This window comes from Ornithodoros turicata, chromosome 10 (assembly GCF_037126465.1).
Source record: "Ornithodoros turicata isolate Travis chromosome 10, ASM3712646v1, whole genome shotgun sequence".
Lineage (NCBI taxonomy): Eukaryota > Metazoa > Arthropoda > Arachnida > Ixodida > Argasidae > Ornithodoros > Ornithodoros turicata.
Window position 1 is genome coordinate 20672782 of NC_088210.1, and position 25101 is coordinate 20697882.

Consider the following 25101-nt stretch of genomic DNA (forward strand, 5'->3'; position numbering starts at 1 on the left):
CGTAGCCAAGGTGGGAGAGGAGGCAATATGAGCAGGCCTTCTCTATCTAGGTGGCGTTGCCACGAGTGTGCATCTTGTCCGTCACGACCGACGGCTTATATGCATATATGTACATTATATGTATACGCATTATATGCATATTACGGCACGCGTTACATGTCGCTAAGCTTAGGGAAAAGATTGAACACGAAACGATATCTTGCTTGCATACTGTATATTACTTTCATATTCGACGCTTAATGTATTTGAAATAAAATAACTATCGTGTTTAAATGAATCGTAAGGAACCAAGGAACTTTCATAATTCACATTCGATAGACATTCAAAAGCCAGTGTTACCACACTTTCGGTGGTCGCAGCTAGAGAGACAAGGCGCCCTGGGCCGCAATAGCAGCCGGTAGTATAGTCACAGATAGCACAGACACTGGCATACATAGCACAGAGACTGGTATATAGTCACAGACAGTTTGAAATCCTATGAGGCGATTGGCTGGCACACGGACTTTGTGTGTATACGTGGGAAGGAGTGCGAGGAGGTTTAAAGCAGGCCTTCTGTATCAAAGGTTGGCGTTGCTCCAGCCCACGAACCGCGTGCGATGTTCTGCCATACTCGCGCGTCAACGCTTGCAACTGCCAGAACAGCTACAGCTTATCAACTATCAGTATTTGCTGTGGACTCAACACTCAGATTCCTGAGTATACTAACCGTTTCTTAGGTCTTCTGGTCGTTGATATGCAACAGTATTTTTTGTCCTAACTATAATGTGAATTAGCACACGTTCAGTAATCGAGGCAGGTAATTCTTTTGTCTTGTGTACTCCCCACAAAAATTCGAGGAAAGGTTGTGTTAGTCGTACATCTGTTTCATACGCGTATTAGGCGCATTCATTATAATTAAATTGAACGAAAAGTAAATAATGTTAGTATCGATGTGAACATGCAGCCCAAGTTTTACGGCATAAGGGTGATCTGGAGAGCAGACACGCAGCCAATCGACATCGCGATTACCGAAACTAAATGTATGATTCTGCTGTGACGTTATCCAGGCGAAATTGTCATGGGCTGCGCTATATTTGTCGTACAACGGAAGTGGCGTGTAACGAATGTGGCGTATAACAAAAAGTGGTTTATAACGAATGTGGCGTATAACGAAAAGTGGTTTATAACGAATGTGGCGTATAACGAAAAGTGGTTTATAACGAATGTGGCGTATAACGAAAAGTGGTTTATAACGAATGTGACGCATACGAAAGTGGCGTATAACGAAATGCCTTCTCTTCGGCATTAAATATGCAAGCAATTATGATCTGCAGGAGTTCGAGAACAGATGAGACCTTACGGGAGCGTACGAGGTTACTGTTTAGCAAAAAAAAAGAAAAACAGAAAATGAGACTGCGATGTTATTCTTCTTCGTACAAGTTCCTTCGCCACCATTGCCTGCATGTAACGAGTATGTCTCGCAAAACATGTAAGTGCTCGCAACTCTGCATCCACCACCCATCCGCGACCGATCCCTGCCACCAGGAGTTGCAAACCAGCCCGATCTAAGCTAACTTCTCCTTGACCTCATTACGAACAAACAAACATCAATGGAAGCATTTTTTTGCGGAAGACAAACCAGTGATTTATCCAGACACCCACCTCACAACACCCCCATACCTCTCTTCTTCTGTGCACCCCTTACAATGGGGTGGGGGTGGGGGCTTAATTACTTCATCTTTAGACACACGTTGGCAATGATGTAGACAAAAAAGCTGTTGCAACTTTAACCCAACTGGAATAATGACACCTCCATTCCACCCCCCCCCCACCCCCATTTTTTGCGCTGCCCTCCGCATGCTTGAGATTCTGAATACAGCACTGGAACACACCAAGAAACAAGAGAGAAACTGATGTTCTGAGGCTGGAATAACATAGAAGGGACAGATACAAACAAAGCCTCAAATGCCTAGGAAATCAACGATGAAAGATGAAAGTCACTGAAAAGGCCCTGGACCGGTAATCCAGACGATGTGGGTTCGATCCCTACAGCTGGCTAACCTTTTCAGTGACTTTCATCTTTTACACCAAGAAAGCCCGAGCTAAAAACGAAGGCAAAAAACAGACACGGCACAAATCGCATTCTTCATTATGGACTACATCCACGAACTCTCCTGCATCTATGCTGTATTATCATATCTATATTATCATAGGAACACGCGCCTCTCGATTCGACCTTGCGCAGTTTTATCTCCGTTTCATCCTGCACCGATATGCCACGAAAACAGCAAGCCCGAGCTTCGACAGAAACTCCGGCACCCATCCAAAGTACTGTTCGTTCTGTCTACATCCATTCCCATTACCGCATATAGCACCATTTACATCCCCCTCCCCTCCCCCACCGACCACCAGTTCCGTTTGCTTCGTACATCCCTAGTGCGCGTGTGGGAGGTCCGCCTTAACACAGGGCGTAGCTTTTAATGACGCTGTCACTACCAAGAGAGGGGCTGTTCCTAATCGCCCTGAAAGTGCCGATTATTTTTCGAGCCATCCTGGTGAGGTCGATTCTCTCATATGAACTCCGGCGCCAGTTGAACGCGATTGGAAAATCGTGGTTGCTTCCAAACGGAAAAATTGATTTTTCCCCCCTCCTCCTTCATCCCATTGTGGTTCGAGTTTCGACCCCTTTGTCGTTTAAATATTGCGACTGAAAATAATACGTATATATAAATTTATAAAGTCTTTGCCGGCGGTGGTAGTCAACATTGCAGTGATGTTGCTTGCGGTGCTGGTACTTTAAAGTGAACTGAAGGAACTGGATCGGTGCAACGTACGGTTAATATTTGCCCGCATTCCGAACGTATGTCGTATAACGGATAACTCAGAAGGTGGGTATATATACATTTGTTCTGAACTTGTAAATATTTCGGCATCCGTAAGCAAATACCTAACGTAACAGAGCTACGTACGTATATATTTCTGAAAGGTTGTGTTATATATATACATAGTACATGCATTTAGAGAGACCAAATTTGTGCGTATCTCGATTCACGAGTACCGTACTCAAAATACTGTATTTACATACCTTTGCTAGTATATTTTGGTGTCTTAGTCAGGTACATTTCCCGAAAGGTATTTGTACTATATTTAAAACTGTGGCCCACACTACTTGAACCCTTTATGGGGTTTTTAGTATATCTAAATAAATAAATAAATACTTTTTTTAGTTATTTCTACAACATACTCTAGTTACTTTTCACATATCTGTTTATCTTTACACCACGTTCAGATGAACTTTTGTCTTTATACCATATTCAGATTCACAACAGGTATCCTTGCTTCCATGCTGTTCTACTTATTTTCAATGCATTGTGGAGAAGGACAATAACCTATTGACCAACTACATTATTTTTCAAAGAAATGGTGGGAATGTGGCTGTCGAACACTGTGAAATGGTCCTGTGAACGGTGAAATGCGTGAACACTGTCCTGGAGTCGCCAGTCCCGAGTAGTTTGGGACTAACATCTCTTTTTTTTTCTTTTACGTACCAATCAATCAATCAATCAACATTGTCAAATGCAATTCATAAAACGAGCCAGTAATGTCTATGCTTGCATGATAACAATAAAAAAAGCGATCCCTTTCCTGACCAATATACTCAAGTACCTTAAATATATCTTAAAAACTTTATAACTTTCTATAATTACTTTCTCTTGTATGTCTTAAATTCGCTCCCCCTTCAGTATTTCCTGTATTTTAAATAGACTTCACAGTATCTTGTACATATACGAGTGAGACGCACTCACAAGATCGAGATGCGATTGCTTGATCAGTTTTCCTAAAAGTTTCGTTTTCGATCTGATGCGCTTGTTGGCAGAACATGCTTGCCGCCGATACCACGCGGCATCAGCTTTCCTTGAAAGCTGATGCCTTCAAAGCGTTCCTCACGAGTGAATTCTCCATTTCTCAGGTGTCGTTCCGAACGACGACTTCCTTTTTCTCACACTCCGATCAAAGAACGAACCTCGCTGACCGAGATATTCGAAAACGTCCCTGCTTCGTATCTCTATCATTTGGGGTCTCACGAAGTGAGCGCACGAATGTGGCGGAGTGTTTTTCACTTGCGCGACCCGCCCTTTCTAAAGCCGTCGGGACGGAAGTCCATAAAACGGTGTGTGCTCGGCCATTTAAGGTTAACGTTCCTTCAATTAGAGTATACCATTCCCATGCTTCACATCTGCTTCCCGATGGCTTTTCCCGCACAGCACACTCGAAAATGTGCTGGCCACATTGGGATTGCTGGTAGGCGGCTCTCTGACGGTATAGGTCGTATTGGATAGGCCACTTTCTTCGATCCTTCTGAATATTGTTCGGTTTTGTTTCTTTGTAGATGTTCTCGCGAAGCATGATTTCTTCTGTTTGTTTGTTTTCCATTCTCTCGGAAAATTATTGGTGATTTCGATCCTATTCACGTGATGGATGATTTAGCAGAGGCACATGCCTTGAAATGTGTTGGGTTTTGCTGTCTGTGTTGTCTGTTACCGTTACTGGCCATTTTCCTATTAGTATAGCTGCATTGCAGGAGATAAACACGTCCGTTTCCACGAAGTCGCGAATGTAGAACTTTTTTCCATTCTCTTTTCTTTTTTTTGTGTGTGTGTTAAAAATCCGCACCGGATACGCAACAGTAAATATACATGGAAGAATAAAATCGTTGACGCTTCGATTATGAGGCCCGCATTCTTCGAAACGTCAATGATTCTACTCTTCGTTGTGTTTCTATTGTTGTGTAGCCGGTGCGTATTTTTAACATTCCGAGTAGAAGCGTCCGCTCCCGGCCCATGGACTGTTTTCAGAGATGGAATGTCAACAAGAGAAATATAAGAACAATACAGTGTGTCACGCAATACAGATAACCACGAAGAAAAACGAAAAAAAAAAAAAAACAGACAGACCAAAAAGGAAGAACCCGATCAGCACAATATATTCTCCCAATATTGGCTGGATATTGGCAATACTCGTCCAATGCAGTTGGACAATGCAGGTGGACCAATGCCCATGCAGTGTTGCCGATCTCCAGCGAATATTGGGCGAGAGAGGGGGGTTGTCTTATTGGGACGGTTTTTCTTTCCCAAGCAGCACAACATATTGGTCCAATATTGGCTGGATATTGGCTAATATTGGTTTAGTATCGCCAACATCCAGCCAATGTTGGGCCACGATGTTGTCGGAATATACAAAATATCTGGCATCCCGCGCGTCACAATCGCTGGCCTAGTCTCAAACAACGGATCATTGTCCCTCCTATTAGATACTAAGATTGATTAATTTTGGGCTACCACTATAACGGGAGTTACAAGAAACTGTCGATACATGTTTGCCGCCTCGAGCAACACACAGTATGCCGCGTTACCGCGCCGATAAAGTTCAATATTTCGCCCGCTGCTTCATTTAGGAGTGCAAAAATTTTACACAGTGATTGATGATGAAGCCCTCTTTTATGGATGTACGGGTGCCCGTGTGTCGAACGCTGCGCGCGAGATCTGACGTGGCATGCGCTAATGCCCAAAAGTGCGAAGCGCATAGGGTTTATTCACATGACGTCATCCGTAGCAGATCGCCACTGGCGCTAACAGGCAGATGTGCTGCCATCGGCCGCCATATTGTTGGTCCCATCCAAGCCGTCACTCATATCGCACTCAGCGTATATTCGGTGTTTCAAAGTTATCGTGCTGTGTGATTTGTAGCGTATCCAAGTAATTTCTATGTTTTCGACGTTAATAGTCATTCAAAAAGCATATGGCAGCGAACGAATGCGGGAACATAACTTCGAGGGACCTATACAGTATGGCGGCAATGTGACATCAGTGAATAAACGCGACTGAAGAACAAACTGAAGAATGCACACCCGAAAGCCACCGTGAACCAATCACGTCGATCAAAGATACCACATCGAACTGCCGACAAAAGTAGTAGTGCTAACCGAATAATCGTCCTATTCCAATGGAAGGCTAAGTCAACCTTGCATCTGACTGACCCCAAACAAACAAACATCCCTCCCAGTCAAACAGGGACCACGCAATCGGGTGGGACAGGGACGGGGGGGGGGGATGTCCTGCGTACGCAAGGAAATAACGTGTTCGCACTGCGCACGCGCTATTCCTTGCGTACGCAGTGCTAAAGCGCTCTGATAACTCTGGCCTCACTGGCTCACTGGCCTCAAATACCCGGTTGCGTATCAACGAATCATAAACTCAACAAGAAAGTCAATTTTTCCCCGTATTTTTTTTTTTTCTTTTTCTTACCAACCAACCAACCAGAGTCAATTTGACTTCCCTCGTCGCATATTCGGTTGGCGACCCCAAAAACGTATTCTAACCACGACGATGTTGTCAGGCATGACAAAATGTTATATGATAGACAGAAATGGGTCCGCCTTTTTACTTTCTTTTTACTTTCTTTTTTTTCCCCAAACACACGCTGCGTTCTCTGACATGCACTGTTTGTCGGATGAGTGGGAAGAACAGCCCGCACGGTAGCGTTCAGACGCTTCGTCATCCTCGTCACGTTCACCGGGAAAGATCGCGGACGTCGACGCCACAACGTCACCGGTGCGGTGCCTATTTCTGTCCGCCAGAAATTGGGCTCGACAATCGCGGTTCCTTTTGTTGTCTCCTGTTCTCCGTGGGAGGATATATAGAGCAGGTTCGTTCAACCTGAATCACTCTCTCGCGCCCAGCGACAGCTCATCTTCGCAGTCAGACACTGGACGCGGACAAGTAAATCGCCCAAAAGAAGGCTTATAAGTGTGTGTGTGTGTGTGCGCGCTAGATGCCTGTCGCCATGGGCTGAAGCAATCGCTTCGTAGCGTTGCAGGTCATTTAATGTATAGGTGACGAAGTGGATATATCCTAATGATTCTTATTCACGAATTTCTCACAAACCTTTCTTTTTTTTTTTTTTTTTTACTACGACGCAATTAGTTATTATTCTGAGCTCCTGCATAGATGAGATGGACTGGATACAATCATGGAGCTCCAATAAAACATCCAATCCAATAAAAAAATCCAAAATCCAGTAAAACATTTCATCGGGCTAACTGACATCCGCCATACTAAAAGCGTTAAAATTGCATTCAAGGCAAGATGAAATTCGCTTTTTTTCTCACATCTCCACATTTTTCTTTTCTTTTTTTCAATCAATCAATCAATTCGCACAAGGCACACGCACATATAGTGGGCGCTCGATGTTGCGTGTGTATTTGTGTCTGTGTCCTCTGCGGAATTCTCGCGCTTTCAGTGCGGTGAATGGAGACGCTAGATTGAAGCAAAAGCCTTGGGGACTGGGAAGTAGTAGAGAACTGGGCCGAGACTACTTGGGACCCCGTAAAAAAAAAAAAAAAAAAAAAAAAAAAAAAAAAAAAAACTAGTCTCTCCTCGAAATATCGGTGCCTTCCGACTTGATTCTTTTGCTTCATCTATACCATCAACGTATATCGCCGGATTCTCCATTTTTCATACGTGTTTAAAACCGTATAGCAAACCGCGAGAAATCCCTCACCACATTTACCACCATCATAACCTTTACACCAATGCAAAAGGAACGGGATTTATCCGTTGCGTAGTTCCTGTTTTATGAGCAAAACAAACCACATTGCTCTCATTGGCTATCATCAAACGATTTGTCCAATCACCACGGGGGATCATCTGCGGAGACCAATACGAGGCCTCTCCGCATTGTCGGGCTTCGCGAGAAGGAGAGGGAGAAGGAAAGTGTAATTGCGTTTTTTTTTCTATCGATCATAAAGCATGAACGACGCATCCGACAACTTCCGTTCCTTTTGTGTTGGTGTTAAGGTAACGGCGACTTTTATTTCGCGAGAAGAAATTTTTGATACTTTAGTGCCCATTTAGTGAGGCTAGAGTTTCGGCGTGAGCTTCAGAGACATTCCGAACAGGGCTCAGAATATGACAAAAAAAAAAGAAAAAGAAAGAAGGAAAAGAAAAAGATTTAAAAAAAATCTGGTCGTGCTTCGTTCACTTTTGTGATCATCACTCACCAAATAAGGATGTATCAAACAAGAATTCTCATCTCATTAGGCGCTATAAAAATGTATACAAAATCGATACATCCAATAACATTTCGTGCACTTTACGCCAAGTCATGTGATCATCACTCACCACACACACACACACAAATAGAGATACGATGATGAGATGGGGCTGATGCCGGCCAGCAGGCTGGGCGCTGCCCCAGTGCCACTTGTACGTGATGAGAGATGATGATGGATATGATAAGGGGTCCGGTAATCACTCACCAAATAAGGCTGTATCAAACGAGAATTCTCATCTCATGAAGTGCTATAAAAATATATAAAAAATCGATACATCCAATAACGTTACGTTACAATACGCGTACTTTGCGCCACGATCGAAGCCCTACATGGTTTCCTGTCAGTTGTGGTTAGCCAAGAAGACTCACTAACATTTAAGATTGAAGCTGGGTGCAAGATGTAACAAGGTGACATAAAAAGTAGAGCTGTTAAAGGAAAATTTAAATTTAATTTAAATAAATAAATTAATAAGTTAAGTTAATTTTATTTAAATTTAATTTTTGTTAAAGGAAGAGTAGAGCTTGCGACATACTTGTCTGGAATCGACAGCTTGCGGTTTATCCGGCCTGGAATCTCCATACGTTGCAAGATCGCTTCGTGTCTATTAGTCGGGAAGAAACATTCTTCCAACACCTGTCCTGTACATTTCATACAGGATAAACCGCAAGTTGTCGATTCCAAACAAGTGTGTCGCAAGCTGTACATCACATCCTATATAGCAGGGTCGCAATACAATCCTCCTCTCATGCATGCTTGGGGGAACAAGGACGTGGTGGTGGTGGGGTGATGTAGGGGGAAGGTGTGGTCAGCCTGCTGAACAAGGACGTACTCTGTTGAAAGACTAGAACCAAACCTATATTGTCCCATCAAGGAGATCGCCGACATCTTCCGCTGGCGCGCCTAAGAGTCTTTCTCGCGATAAGCAGAAAGAACCTCGCGATAACTCCGTAACATGCATGAGGCTTATCTCACGCTTTCTCGTTCTCCCCTGGCCGAAATAGAAGTGCCTCTCTTCCGAAGAGGCAAAGGACGAGTATTTAAAAACGGCAAAATCATATTACAATTCAGATTGTTTTTATATATGCCGGATTCCTAAAGAAATATTCTGGGAGCGTCGCATGCTTTCACGTTATTCGACAAAAGCCGTCGCACGAAACCTCAGACATAACCTGTCAAAGAAGCATCCGTGCAACGCATAGCGTCAAGCGGGCAAGAAAGAAACTTTGTTGGCACTATTGAACTCGCGCACGGCACTGGTGCCAAACTTTTCCCGCAGTGCATTCGCTTGGGGCTTAGATAAACCGGGCCACCGACGGTCGCTTTTCGCCTGGGACCTAACCTACATACAAGTCCCTTCATCGCACGTTCCTCAGCCGGCGACGGCGATTTTCTATTGCTGTAAAACTTGGATTGCGTGTTCACGTCGATGCAAATGACGTGCCCGTACGCGTATTTTATCCGGCGTAACTCGGGGCTGAGCGTCACCAGCCGTTTAATTTGGCGCTTCCATCGAAACTATACGCGCGTGCATGATGAATGAACATAACGGAGGCGCATAACTGTTGGATGTCGTGTGGCCGAGCAGCGTATGGGTGGCTGTAACATGCCCTCCTGCGCTGTCTGTGTGTGTCTCCTTCGACCGATACATAATGCGCCCCGCGCAGATTGCCTGACGCACTGAGATTAGCAGGGCTGGCCGGAAGCTGGTGGCCACCATATTCCGGAAGTTTGCGCTCCCTTCCGCTTCCAAAGAACAGGGTCGCGGTTTCGACCAGTTCATCTATAGAGTGACTGGTGATTTTTTTCTTTAATCGCTCAGTTTTTGCAGTCTTTTCCACGCCCGTGCACGCCGCTCAAAAATCACGCGAGCATGGCGGTTACGAGGCGCGTCCAGAAAGGAAGTTGCGTTTTCAAATATTGGTGCTGATGCCGCGAATGCGGTCACCGTTGTGGAGAAGGCCTGCGAGTAGTTCATTTGTTCACTAGCGAGTCACAGATGCCATTTTGAGGCAAATAACGTCATTGTTCATGTACCTTTCTTTCGTACTTAAATGGAGCGGCCGGTCGCCTCGAATTTTCGCTGCGTGCGGTCTATGACGGCAGATGACGAAAACGTCTTCGTCGTGGAGGCATTTTCGCAAAGGTGGAAAAGAAAATGAAAACGATCTGAAGGAAATCGGGATATGGTGGTGATGATGTAGTAGGTGTACCTACTCGGAAACACAAGGATACCCGATCCAAAAACCCAATAAATAATATTGTTACGTTAACCGACCCCCTCTCTCGCCCTAGTTTTACCTTCAATGTTAACCCACCCCGGGTTGAGATGGCAAATCCTGTTAATAGAGTATAGCTTCGCCTGCGGATGGTATAAGTACAGCGAAGGAAAACATCTTGGGAGATTGCCGGGATAATGTACTGCACCATGGTCTTTCGGACCCCCACTCACTGTCCTTTCTGCCCTGCCTCCCTGCCTCCGCCCTGCTTGTTTCCCTCAGTTGATCCTTCCACAAACGTTATTTACGATTTCTCTTCCAAAACGTTGGAACCACTCACAGAGCATATAGAGTTTGCGAACACCTCGACAGTCCGGCGCCCCTGAGGGTTCACAAGGTTTCCCGGGTCCTAACAAATAGTGCTTCAACGAGATGTTTTGTTATTGGTCGCAGAAGGCACACGTGTACCACATTAGGGCGCGGTGCTATTGATTGGTTCATCGAAACGACGCCGTTTGTCGATGAAAACGAGTTAGAGAAGAAAAAGTTGATGACAGGAGCAGCCGCCAGATGTCTCTGGGGCATCGGAGCATTATCGGGGCGATACGTATCCCGTGCTAGGTCATAGTTCAATGTCGCTTCATCGGCGTTCACATCAGATTTGTGCAGCGGAGGTCATCCTGCCAAACCTACTTTTACCCGCCAGGCATTGTATGATGTGAGGATGGTTGTGTGGTTTACGTGATATGTGTCGCTGCTTTTTAAGGGACAGTTCGCTCTCAAAGCATCAATTCGTTGATATATGTTTCCAGGTGTAGTGTATTTCATTGTTTACCGATTCCTGTATTCCTGCTTCACTTTTCGCCGACTCCAATTCTATAGTTACTAATTAGCGCCGTTATAAATCATCGGAACCCACGCGGCTTGAAATTCGCGCGCAGAATGATGCATGCGTGACGTCAGGGTGAGGAAGCGTGGGCGTGGCCTCAGCGCGCGATTTCCTTCTCTCCTGCTGCAGAATTCTTTACGCCCCGCTGGAGAAGACACATGAGGAGGAGGAGGTGTGGAAGAGGGCGCTGAAACGTCATGGATACGTCACATGCACCGATGAAGAGGGAAGAGTTTCCCCGGTTGATCCTCCCCGTGCAGGAACGGGTCCGCTGCCAACTGTCACGAGAACATATGGAGTTTTCACCTACGTCACATTGTGACGTAGCAGTGACGTGGCATGCTCGTAAGCTCCTCCCATTGGTGGTCACTTTTCGGGCTAGCGACATTGAAAGATGACAAACTGTGCTATTTTTCAATGCGACAGCCATAGTTTTCATTTAAAAAAAAATGTGAGAACGATAATGACGAAGTGTCTTCGGGATAAAAGAAGGGTAGGACGCGATCGGGTTTCAAAACACCATTCAAGGCTTTATTTTCGAGCGAATGCTAGAAACGGCTCGCTGGAGACTTGTGTGGTGTCAAATATATTCATGGCAGACTTGTTTGAGATGTCAGGGGACAACGGCAAATAACAGCGAATTATTTCGCTTTAAGTTAAACGCGACTGTATTTCTATTCCCCTTCCACACGCCTTCCTCAAGTTTGCGCGAGCCCAGGATACAAACCCATTTGAGGTGCGCAACAGCGCAAAGTTATTGGTCGCATTTCTTCCTTCTGCATTGTGGGCTTATGCTCAACGGTCCAGAAATGGACAGAGAACCAGGGCAGCTGCTGTATCTCCACTGTGGAACACCCAGAACGCAGAAACGTTAACGTTTGCCAGGTCTGCATACTGAAAAGGTAATAATGTCACATTCCTCGATTACCCAACTTCACCGCATTCTCAAAATGGAATTTAGAGTGAGCCGCTGCTCAGAATGGTGCTGCTTGATCTTTTGTGATTTGAGGAGGAAGCATGGAGCGTGTGCAGAAGTGTCTCGAAAAGAGGGCTTCCCGTTTTGAATGCAAATCAGTAGAAGCGTGCTATGCGGTGAAGCTCTGCTCTTACTGTGCATTGACACGCGTGTGCGACTGAGATATATTGTAAATTTTGGGTATCGAGAGCCCTCTGCGCACATATTAATTCTTGCATATATTTCAGATTTCTATCTAGGATAATTGATACTGTCTAATGTGAAAGGAACGCTTAATGACATGTGGTTCATAAAGGGAAGAAAATTGATTTTGCATGATCAGTAGCATAGAGAAAACATGACCATGATTATGACTATTATCATTAGTACTCTAAAGGCGTCTATGCAACAACAACAACATATATATTGTGATGATGCGGCGTCTATGCAGTACTCCATGTTTGTCTCCATTTTTCAAATCCAATCAAAGTACCACATAAGTCCACGTCTTCAGTTATGGGGGAGTATATCTTCTGGTGGGGATCTGCTTCAAAGTTAACTGCAGAGTTAACAGAGGTCCCTTATAGGTTCGAAAAAGAGGATCATTGATCTGCCCTTGGCCCCTGTCATGTTCCCGAGGCAAGTGACAGCTGTCGGCTTCCTGCTCGAGAAACGTCGTTCCCAACGCTATTGAAGCAGACGCCGTCGCGATGTGTGCATATGAAACATTTCAGATGGCCAGATTTTTGTGACGCAACTGTTGCTCTGGACTGAGGTTAATTACGAGGGATGCAGGCGCCTTTTACCGGTGCAAATTTTAAGAAAACATTCTTTATTTGCTTCGCTAAAATCATATTAGAATTATGAAACGCACGTCTTAGCAGATGACACGACATTACGTAGCAGACGACACGGCCGCTAGTGTCGTCTGCTACGCCACTCCCGATATTCGAGCGCCGTGCGAACTATCAACGTAAGCCGCTGCGAAACCTCCGACCTGTGAGCAGTTTCTTCCTTTTTCTTCCACTAGAATATTCCGTCAGGATGTCGCTCGCGTGAACCTCCTGTATAAAAGTTACCTCGTTCATATTCTCTCTTCTAACCCTAGGACGTAGCCCTGCCACAAACCACTGTTTCCTATTTCCAGCCCACCATCTTCTCACATCCCATAGCGTTTTGCTTGCTGTCAAACATAATGCGTTTTCTACATCGCCGTGTGGCATTTTTCTGCCCTCGTTTCGCGCGTGATGGGGTGTCCACACCGTAGTCACGGAATCGTGCCTCCCTTTCATATATCGTCTTCCACGAGCGAACAATTTCATGTCGTGGCTAAGCCAGGCGCAGTTTGTCACGCATCTGATGCGTTGTGCTGTGCGGTTGACGATTTCTGCTTTTTAAAATCTTTTTTCCGCGTGGCACCAAGGTAAACCTTTATGTTCGCCTGTTGTGCTCGCTCGCCAACGCCTATACATCACGCGACTGGGTTTTTTTGTAGCGTCTGTTATGAGTGTGACAACTTCGCCCAGAGACGTAAAGAGAATATAGAGAGAGCTGTATTGTCCAGCACAGTACTGAGGATCCTTGCTGGCAACAACAGCGCAAGCACGATCTTGAAAAAAAATTGAGAAGTCTGTTATTGAAGGAAATTTCGCGTTAACGTAAGAAACGGGATGAAAAAAAAAGACACAAAGCAAGGATAGAACTACAACTGTTTAATGCAATACGTGCGAACAAGTTATTTATACAATGTTAGAGGGAAAGGGTGACGAGTGTGAGAAAAGCCCGTCCCGTGCCATCGACGTGGACCTCTAATGATGATCTCCTTCCAGACAGGCGTCCCGTTTTCCGCAGCCGTCTCTGCTCGAAATGAAGCTTCCCTCCGGGGCCTTTTGTGCTGTGACCCACCCTCACATCCTCCCGTTTTTAGGCTTCTGCCAGGATGTTGACAGGGAATTTATTCTTTGTAGACTATTGCCTCGCAATACACGCTTTGTCCTTTTATAAAACAGCACAGAGGCATATGCTCTTGCCGGTTCAGAATTATTTTATTTTGCGCGAAGATAGTGGAGGGCAGCTTCCTAAGTGTTTTCTTTCCTACGTTTTCGCTGTACGATTCTTTTTGTTTCAAACATCGAAATTTGGATGACGAGCCCGCGCAAATCTTGGTCGCTGTTCGAAAAGGCGACTTCTCAAAGGAAACAAAAACGTATCTGCGAAGAAAATATGTTCGTGCTGGTTCGCCCAGAATATGAGTGATAGCGAATACTGCCAGCAATGGTTACAGAAACGGCAGTCTCCACAAATACCCACGATTTATGAACCCTCGGTTTACGAATTCCCGCGATTTATGAGCGATGCCCTCTGGAACAAGACACTTCCCGTCCCTCATTCCAACCCTCCATTTATGAATCCCTCGATTTATGAACGCTTTTTTTCGGGAACGTTAACTGTTCTGACTCTACCACTGGTGGAAGGCCAGCCGCCTGTCATCTGCTCCAACATGTGATTTCCTTCCTCAGGGCCATCTTGAAACTATAGTCTTGTTCAACTTAAGAAGGAAAAGAAATCTAGTCCGTCAGATCTCGAAATATTACTGCGCCGCGGATAGGATGGCTAGACACAGAGAGGTCACGCTCGCTCCTTCGCGAGGCAATGTAAACCATCATACTCATTCTACTTCCTTATTGTCTGTTAAGACTGGCCACATGACACTACGCTGTGTGGTGGCGCTGCGTTATTCCTCCTGGCTCGTTATTGCGTCCTCTTATCTCCAACGGCGTATGTATGTTGACGGACTAATTTCTTTTCCTTCTTAAGTTTGGACACGACAATAGCACCCTTCTAGGAATCTCCATATACGAGGACCCCTTATGTTTCAACCCAAGTTAGTCATTATGTAAATGACTGCTACCCTATATATGACGTTCCTTTCACGGTCGTATAAACACTCACGTACAATATGAGAAACAAAAGACTTGACCAAGACAAAATACTTGACAAGAATTAGCGTAGCTTCCTTCACTTGCACTCTATAGCGATCCACTGGAATTGGGGGTCGCCGCGGCTATAGGGATGCAGTGACTTCGGAAATACGGGTACTCAACAAATTACTGATCCTGCGTAGTATGTATGCACATGTGATTATGCGGAGAGTCCACTACGATGGTGTCGGCCATTCTTTTATGTGTGTCCCTTCATCGGCGGACCGTCTGGTAGCGCTGTTCCCGGCGTTAATTCGATTGACCTCGGGAATTTCCTCGCATACTTCCTCGCGATATTAAATTAGGGGACCTCGTTTAAAGTGCCATTGTACACGCACCGAGCGGGAGGTATTTTACTGCTCTTATCAAACATGAATGCTGCAGATGGTGAAGTGATAGCGGTGCTTCATGCAGTTTGTATGCAACAACGGGAACTGCTAACTGATATTTATGTTAATGGGCAAAAAAAAAAAGTTACAAACGCGGTCTCCTTTGGTTAGACTTCTTGGTGATATATAATGATCAGGGATCCTATACACTCTAAAAACAGACGGTGGTGCTGCTAATGAAGGAGCTCGCCGTCTTATGCTCTGGGGGAATGTGCGTCCTGGGCCTACTTCTAAGGGAACTGTGCCGACATATGCCTGAGGAAAATCCAGGAAAAACCCCAGGCAGCACGTTCGAAGCGGATTCGAACCCGGGTACTTGCCAGCCTCGACGTGACATGGCCAGCACGCTACCCACTCCAGAACGTCTCCCGCCTGATTGGTCAAAAACGGGATGAGTACGCCTTTTTGGAACACTTATATCCACTTCCAAAAAAGGCGTACGCCCCGCGCTTTCCACAAATCGGGCGTGATAAAAGTATCGTTCTGTGCAATGGTTAGCCTTCACCGTGCTATGTGGTGAAGTTCTGTGTTTAGAGCATTGGATTCAGTGTGCTACAGATCTTGACCCAATATTGGCCCGATGTCCAGCCAATATTTCACCAGTATATTGTTCTGCTTGCGCTTTTGGTGCAGAACAGAGGTAGTTTACGAAACCAGCTCGAATTTCCACTCTCATCTGTTGCGACCCTTATATCATTTAGACTTCAATAACTGTTGCCATATACGTTACCAGCGTAGTAGCATATCCGCCTGGAAGGATCCCGGAGTGCCTCGTGCGTTTATTGCTCTGCATTTTATACATCGTGGGCGTGGCCCCGTACAACAGTGTTGTTTATAGGTTCTTTATCAGTAGCCCGCTGCAATTCAGTGCATACCGATACATCTCCCTTCCCTAGTTTTTTTTTTTTTTTCTAAATCTAAATATACACATTTCGTAATAATACAACTTCACGTAGTTCATAACATTAAAAGTTTGCACATGGAAGTGTGTAAGTCGATCCGGTGGCAGTCTTGTCGACCTTCTGAGCTGTGGCGCTTGAGAAGTAGAACGTCCGAGGTGCTGTTCGCCTCGCGGGTTGCACGTTGTCTTCGAGTCCTGCTGGGGATCTGTCGTAGCGTGGTGAGAACTTCCGAGTGCCTTCACTATCGGCTGTTGGCATCGTGAACGTGAGTTCCTCCGGAGCCTTGAGGAGTTGCTGACGGTTACGGCGCAGCTCACGACCATCTTCGGAGATGACCTTGGCGCTACGCAGCTTTGAACCCTGTCTTAGGGACCCAGGAACGGTTTCGTAGAACTCTCACCACGTCTCCTTGGGCTAAGTGGCGGGACGGAGAACCTCTCTTCTGCTCCTACTGACGCTTCTTGACATATGGACCACCTCCACTGTAGTCAGGTATAGGCATGAGCGAATCCAACGACCCATCAATATCTCTCTCGGAGATCGTCCATCTTTTAGGGTAGCCGATCTATAACTTAACAGTCCTAGTAAAAAAAAACAATTAATTGACATAATATGATTACCAGCTGCATGGCCGAGCGGGTTAAGGCGTCCCGCGGTGGTAGCCAAGGTCGTGCTGAAGACTGGGAGGTAGTGGGTTCGAATCCTACCACCGACTGTGCTGTCCGAGGTTTTCCCCGAAGACTTTCCAGACGAATGTCGGCACAGTTCCCCCCTGGAGTCTGCCCAGGACGCATACTCATTCCCCTGTCCCACACTCCTTCCTGCTGTCCTCTCTCCATCTGTCCACATATTACGCCGCTCATAGCCACGGGTGCTTCGCGGCGCTAACATGGAATAAAAAAAATATGTTAAAAATACATTTCACTATTTCTACAGCCTTTTCAACGACAACAATAAATGATGGAAAAGTGATGACGACATATGGGATGTTTTCCCGCGGTAGCCACAGGACCCTACCTCACTTCAAAGAGGCTAATATGAGAGGAGGAACTAATGGTGGCATTGGCTCTCTGAAGATAAGGGCTAGACGTAACAGGAAGAAAGTAGTTTTCGAAAAAAACTTTTTCGCGAAGTCTTGGAATTCCTTGCACGCAAATAGGGGACCGTTATCTGAGCACACTTCCACTGGAATACCATGCCTCGCAAGAGTGGGCGCCAGTTTACTTATAGCATAGTATCTTGCAAGTGTTCTACCTCCGGATAGTTCTAACCAGGGTTGCGGAATGGGATCGCCCATTCAATTCCTTTCCGAGGAAAGATTTGTGATAATTCCATTCCTTTCAATTCCTCGGAATGAAAAGGTATGGTCAATTCCCACTCCTGGAATGGCTTGGCAACCCCATTCCATTAATTCCACCAATAAAAGAATTAGGGCCGGTAACCGTACTAGCTAGCCCAGCGGTGCTATAGAGGACATTGACATAACCCACGGAAAAAGCACAAAGACAAGGTTATGTCGCCCTCCTCTTCGTTGGCATCATCATTACAGGAGCTTTCCATTAAAGTAACTGGTGCACGTGATGTGGGGTTGCGGGCCTCACACTAGTGAAGCCAAAATCTCCATTTTATTTTTTCTTAAAACCAAACCAAACCATCGCCCTTGACCGCGTGGCACTCAGACCATTACATTCCAATTCCATTCCGCCTGCGAAAGAATGCTAAATTCCATTCCCAGGACAGTTTCTGCCATTCCATTCCGGGCTCTGATAAACCTGGAATGATCTGGAAATCTGGAATCGCGTCGAACACTACTAAGCTTCTTTTCCAGCATGGTGGCAGAGGTCTACTCCAACACGATACCACGGCTGACTTAGGGAGGGACGCAGTCGGAGGGGTTCTTCCGGGCTGTCGATAAGCAACCCTTCTGCACACTTCACATTCGCTTGTATTTTTCACTTCGGCAGACATTCCTGGCCAGAACATTAACGTTCGGGCGTTTGCTAAGCACTTGACTCCAAGGTGGCCATGTGATAGTCTTGTTACCAACTCTTTTCGAAGTGCTCTTGGAATGATTACTCCCGAACCTTCGTAATAGGACCATTTACGGTAGAGAGCTCAGATTCGTACGGCTTTTATTCACCCTGTACAGTCATCTGGCTTTCATCGTTAAAACATCGAAATTCGCGGTTTCCGCGACGAGTTCTTACTCACGAGCGCTGAAACGACGAACAACTTCGACGTCATCGTCTTCTATCTTCCTGTGGTGGCGGTGGTGGTGGTGGTACTGCTTGCTGCAGACTGCCACGCCTGTGGCACCCTGGGTGGCGTATCGGGGAGCATCAACTGCTTGCCTGGAACATAGTTAAAGCCGTAATCACATCGCACCAAACGGATAAAGAAACGTTGAAGCCTCGGTGGCATGTCACTCATGTTTTTCTTAGCGATTGCAAACAGTGCTTTATGATCAGTCTTTCAATATCCGTCTATAGAGAAAGCAATGAAATCTTGCACATCCGTACACCGTTCCTGAAGGTTTTTCTTTTTTTTAATTTGCGTATATCTGATTTCCACTTCTGTCAACACCCTGGACGCACACAGGACTGACCCCTGTCAGACAGTCGAAAATATAATTGCTTTTTGAAACACCTTGAAACGATACCAAAGGGGGGTCTTTGTAGCGGTATTGTCCAAAAGGCGTACAATACCTATACAGATACGAGAAGTGCTTTCGTCGAGTGGTATCTTATGAAACCCAGATTGGGGATCTAATCTTGAGAAAAAGCTTGCACCGGCTAATTCCGCTTCTATTTCTCCTCTTTTAAGCATAGCAAAATATGCTGTTTTAATATTTTCATTGATGCATCATACCACTGTCATACACGTGAGCAATACATACGTGAGCATTCTAAGTGTGCAATAACGCCTCAGCTATAGTTATGAAGAACTGTAGCAACAGGTTTTGTAACACTTTGAGCGGCTATCTTATGGAACAGCGATAAGGGCGAGAGATTAGCTCGCGACCCTGTGTCGACCTTCATTCCCATCTTTTCCGATACGGACGCCGTCTCTACTGTTGTCATTTGCTTCTAAGATGGCAAATTCATTTTTCGCCATGTTGCACTTTCCATGCATACGTCTGCATGCTACCTTAACCTTGCAGCACACTGCAAAATTGTTCTTTTTCTGGAAATTTCGGCCTATTGCGCTTGCCGATTTCTGACCAGTCTTCTGTGCGCTCAGCTCTACAATTCTCGTCGGATTACCACACGTGTTTGTGTTGTTCTGTTAGCTCGGAAGCCTTACACAACTGGACTGCTCTTTCCAGCGTTAAATATTGCTCACGTAGTAGACTTTCACGTAGGCTCTTGCCGACAACACCGTAGACCATCTGGTCTCGAATAAATGAGCTTGCTAACGTTGAAAAATTCCACGATTGTGCCTTAATCTGAACATCTAGGTAGAAGTACTTGCATCCAGCTTGCATTCTTGACCTGAAGATGACTCCAAGTTTCTTCACAAGGACGTCGTAGTTAGCTCTGTCCTCGTCAGACAACGTGAAGGTATAGTAGACGTCGACGGCTTCCAGTTCGGCGACGTGCCGGAGTATTGCAGCTTTCCGCTTCGGTGTCCTGGTGCTTGTCAGTCTCGGTTGCTTTCACGTACAGCTCCAGTCTTTGCTTGAACCTCCGCCAGTTCTCAGCAACGTTGACGGAAAGCACCAGCCCGTCACGCTGCAGGAGAGTATCTGGAGTATCCATGCTGAAGCCTATCCCATTTCTGACACCATGTAATGAATGTTACCGCCATACATTCATCACCATTCACCATCTTCTCCCCCTCAAGCAATGGGATAGGGTGCGGCCTCAGCGGCGAAACATCCCACTACATCATCATTACGTATTTGTTGTTGTATACCGCGCACGTTATCAGCGTAGCAGCAAAGCTTCCTGGAAGGATAGCCCGGAATGCCTCGTTTCTTTATTGCAGGGGTTTTTATACGTTGTGGGCGTAGCCAGTACAACAGTGTTGTAGGCTGTTTATCGGTAGCCCGCTGCGTATCAGCGCATACCGGTACACACAAATTCATTTTCGCCCAACATTGGTGAGTTTTCCCAAGCAGCACAATGTACTGAAAGTCGAGTGCAATAGGGGTGGACGGGTAGGTGGAAGACCTTGAACGAACTGGTGAAACTAAAGAACATTGATAAGACACATACCGTCCACCCCTATTGCACTCGACTTTCGGTACATTGTGCTACACTAATTAGTGTAATTTACGCTGTCGCCTTTGCGATAGCGTGGTGGCTCTGCGGATTGCGCAAAGCTCTGCTTGTGTCTTGCGCGTGCGCAGAACCACCAACGCTATCCCTTACGTACGCAAAGGCTAGAGCGTACGATATACTAAAACTCACTACTATCTTCTGTTAAGAGAGCGGCTGCGTTATTGAGATTTTCTAGAAGTGATCGGCATCGGACTGTTCAATATGTCCAAGGTTCTTGCGACCTTCGCGCAATCCTGCGCACCAGCACTGGGCTCTTCGATCATTTTCTTACCTTTCTAACAGACTGAGAGACCTACTGGACGTACTCTAAGCCTTTGCCCTGCTACATTCGCACACCCCGCAGATACCCACATGCACATATGGTAGGGTCTCTGCAGCCTAAGCGGAGGAACACCCCATGGCATCATCATTTAGTTGTTGTTGTTGTTGTTCATTGAAATTTGTAATTTCGATTGCAGCAATCCAATCCCTGGATACATTGAGCGACCAGATTGTGCAGCTAAGCGTTCGGAGTCCTCTGGGCTGCCTCTCGGGGTGTCCTCCGGCCAACAGCAGCAGCCATGAGGCCCTGCACTCCTCCATGGCGCTGATGCGCCGACTTCTCGTCGATGCTCAAAACAAGTTTCGCAATATGATGGACGATAATAAAGCCCTTGCTTCGCGGATTGACACTGACCTACACCAGGTACGTAGTTACATGGTCGTAATTCATACGGTATGTGGCAGCATGCACTCCCTGCGACAGGGAGCGCTGAAAACAACATGTCAAACCGCCCGTTTTGTGCTGCGGAGAGCAGTTTTCTTCCTGTCACTTTACCGGAACGTGGAAGGCACTTAGAACCTATATTTTATTAACCCCGTGTTATGAACATACTACCTTCGGAAGCTGTCACACAAAATATCTAAAGCGCGTGTTTCCTGAGAAAATCTGTTTACAAGAGTGTGTGCATCCGCGGCGATCTCTCCCAATTCCTTCTGGCGTATTGTGACGTCAGGTCATCCGAGTACTTTTATTGCCTGCCGAGAATCGTCTGCTGCGGAGCGGGAGCTAGGCGACCGGTCGACTCCCCTGCGCTTTAGACGTGAGACGGGCGGCGCGAAATACAACCGTAAAAAGGAAGAAAGAAAAAGAAGAGGTGCATCTAACCAGGGACCGGAACCGTTATTTTTTTTCGGTTTTGGCTCGGGTTCAGGCATATTGGTTTGGTTCGGGTTCAGCTCCGCAGCAGCGCAAAACGTCGATTCCGGTTCACGAAAGTGAAATTTTGAGCAGATTGCCATTGGTTAAAAGAAAGTACATCCTTACGGTTCTCAATTAACACAAATGTACCTTTGTTGTTGTTGTTGCCGACACAGCAGTGGTTCACAGCAACACTGCGTGATTTCAGGTACAACGTTACAGTAGCATATTGCACTCTCTATGTTCACTCATCGTACACACCCTGTTCCATCCTGCTCAAGGACTGGCCGTTATTTTCACAGCCCAAAATGAAAACTTGCGGGGTTGCTGGACGACAAAAATCGCGTCCAAGGAAGCTTATAACTAGACTACAACTGCCAAAAATGAAACACGACTATGGCGCTTCTTGTCCTTTCTGACCACATATATTCCGGGAGTGTGAAGTGAAGCACCCGATGAACGATCATTGTTACTTCAGCTGGTGAAATCAAGCACCGCCGGGCCTCAAAACTAAAACAACGCAATATCTGAGAGGAGGAAATACCTCGCACACTTGGGTTGTAGTTTTTTTTTTTTTGTGTGTGTGTGTGTGTGTGTGTTCAGTTTCGGTTTCGAATTTGGTTGGCAACGCGGATGAATCCGCTGTGTAAATCGTAGCTCCGATCTCTCGCAACGCACATTAAGTCTGAACCGTTTCGCGAACCGGTAACCGCCTATTTTTTTTCTTTTTGTTCAGTTCCGGTTCGGTTCAACGCAAAAAAAAAAAAAAAAGATGTTGGTTCGGTTCAGTTCCGGTTCAGTGGAAAGTACTTTTTTTTCGGTTCGGGGTATATACTGAAATAACTCCGCGTGCAGGACGTCGAGTTCTGCTAAACGTCGGCTAAACCTCGGTCACTTGGCCTACGAAACAGTACTAGTGTTGCACTAGGACAGTACTAGGTCAATACTCGGAAAGCGCTTTGTTCCACGTTTCCTGGATGTCTCACTGTCAAACAACAACAACAACTTTATTTTCAATGGTGATGACTGGGGAGTTTCACTGTCACATTGGGCCCATCTTACATGTGTAACTATGTCTGACGTTTCGAACTGGAATGGCTTTTCACGAATTCGGGGGTAAACGTCAGGCGCTAGTTTCTATAGTCTACAATACGTAGTGGAATCCAGTCTCACTTTTTCATTCGAGTATTTTCTGTGTAAGTTTTTGATGAACATATCGCTTCAGACGACACCTACATTACAGAGACACACAAAAAAGAGTGGCCCAGATATCGGTTTCTCACGGAGAATAAGAATAGACTATTTCCAACTAAGTTATTTATTAACTTAGTTATGAACTTAGTTATTCCTCATCTCTTGATGGATATCTTTCTGATGTTCCTAACTTTCCTCACTTGCTATACAGGCGCATGAGGAGGTCTCTCAAATTTAGTGATTCCTCATCTCTTGAGGGATATCTTTCTGATGTTCCTAACTTTCCTCACTTGCTATACAGGCGCATCAGGAGGTGTCTCAATTGAGGGCTGAACTGCAAGACACCAACAGCCGAATCGCGGACATGGCTGCTGCCGTAGTGTCTCCTCAGAGCTCTTCGAGCTTCTCTACCGCTTCAGAAGAGACTCCTCGGTCGCCAACTGCGTCACCTGTCAGGTCTTCCGAGCAGCCATGTGCTCAGTGCAACAGTAAGTATGCGAAGTCAACAACACCATGAGCACACTCGAAAGACCACACGCGCGGTGTGTTTACCTCTGAGGTGTGGTAAACGCTGCATTAGTTTTGACGTGTTTCTCCTATACGGTATACTGGCCATGAATATCGGTGGAAAACAGATATAAGAAAACGTAAGCGTTTGCAGAAATTATTGCGCAAAACTAAGAGTATTACGTTGTTTTAAAGGGACTTTAAAGTGAAAAATAACCCACATATTTTTGCCCACTATTGATAACACACAGAGAGCATTACTGCTCAATTCGGCATCATTTTTTAGGTATAAATATTTTGAAGATTGCCGGAACATGGACGGTGCTGTTAACGAAGGGCAAAAAAGAGCAACTTGAGTTTGGGGTCCAGGGATTGGTCATCCCGTACCACGTGGCGCTTCGTCATTGGATGGAGGACCCGGGCACAAGAGCGCACGTTATGCACGTAGTGAAATCAGAAATTACATGTGTACGCCCATCCGTCCGTCCGTCCGTCCGTTCGTCGTGACGGTGGTCTCCACCGAGGAGTGCTTTCCCTGGCATAATGTACAGTGGAGAAGCAACGAAGCATTATTGAAGTATAGGCATTGAAGACTGCAACTAAGCTGGACCATGCATCACTGATTGTACTCGCGCTCTAAAAGTGGTGTAAGAATATCCTAAGCCCGGCTCTCTTGACTAATTGTTTGTGTATCTTCTACAGATCCCACGGTAAGCGCTACACCGGTTTGTGAAGAGGACCGGACCAAAGGTGTTACCCCGGCGGAAGAAAAGAGTAAGGACGTCGACTGTCAAGACATGGACCAAAATCTGTCTTGGGCAGCTGTGCAAGATAAATTCTGTCAACTTCAAGAGGACAACCAGCAGCTTGTTCAGCACAATCATAATCTACAGAAGGAGCTAGATGAGCTGAGGAAAGCTCAGCAAGAATCTGGAGTACGTGCTGAGGAAGAAACTAGAAGAGTGCAAACAGAGCTAGCCAACGCCAAAGAAGCACTAGCAGGTAACGCACACTTGACAAGACTCTGCCATTTTGTGTCGCATGCACGCAAAGTCATACAAACTGCATATCAGTAGAGTTATCTGCAGGGCAGTTGCCAGCCAAAATGGTTACACGACAGTGCAAGTCATCGCGCCACAATCGTTTTTCCTTTTTTTATATGTTGTTCATGTTGTTCGGTATGCAAAAGAGAAGTTATTGTGCTCTCTTTCTAAATTCAAAATGATGTTCCTTACAAAAAAGGTAGGAACGGACAGAACTTTCATATGTGTAAGTGCTATTCTGTCTTCTTGTCCTCAGCCTTGAAGCAGGATCGGAAGCGACTGAAGGCGGAAAAATTTGACCTGCTGAACCAAATGAAACAACTCTACGGTACACTTGAAGATAAAGAAAAAGAACTCAGGGACTTTATCAGAAACTACGAACAGCGTATGCACGACAGTGATCATAACTTCAAACAGGTAGGAGAAGACCTCCATACTCCATAGCTGCAGCAGTTTCCGTTATGTTCATC

General features: G+C 45.8%; 1 protein-coding gene across 6 annotated transcripts in view; it reads left to right on the forward strand.

The window, feature by feature from the left end:
• LOC135370942 (kazrin-like) overlaps nucleotides 1-25101 on the forward strand; it is a 45382-nt gene that overhangs the window by 5342 nt on the left and 14939 nt on the right. For 5 of the 6 annotated variants that reach the window (XR_010415474.1, XM_064604880.1, XM_064604878.1 and 2 more), the window contains exons 2-5: nucleotides 21166-21392; nucleotides 23383-23569; nucleotides 24291-24590; nucleotides 24888-25048. Coding sequence is in view for 5 of the 6 variants with exons in the window: in XM_064604880.1 (XP_064460950.1) it covers nucleotides 21166-21392; nucleotides 23383-23569; nucleotides 24291-24590; nucleotides 24888-25048 (875 nt within the window). In the remaining variant the exon portion in view is untranslated. Of the gene's footprint in view, nucleotides 1-19917; nucleotides 19985-21165; nucleotides 21393-23382; nucleotides 23570-24290; nucleotides 24591-24887; nucleotides 25049-25101 lie in introns of those variants that run through there. The other variant, XM_064604883.1, reaches the window with a different exon arrangement.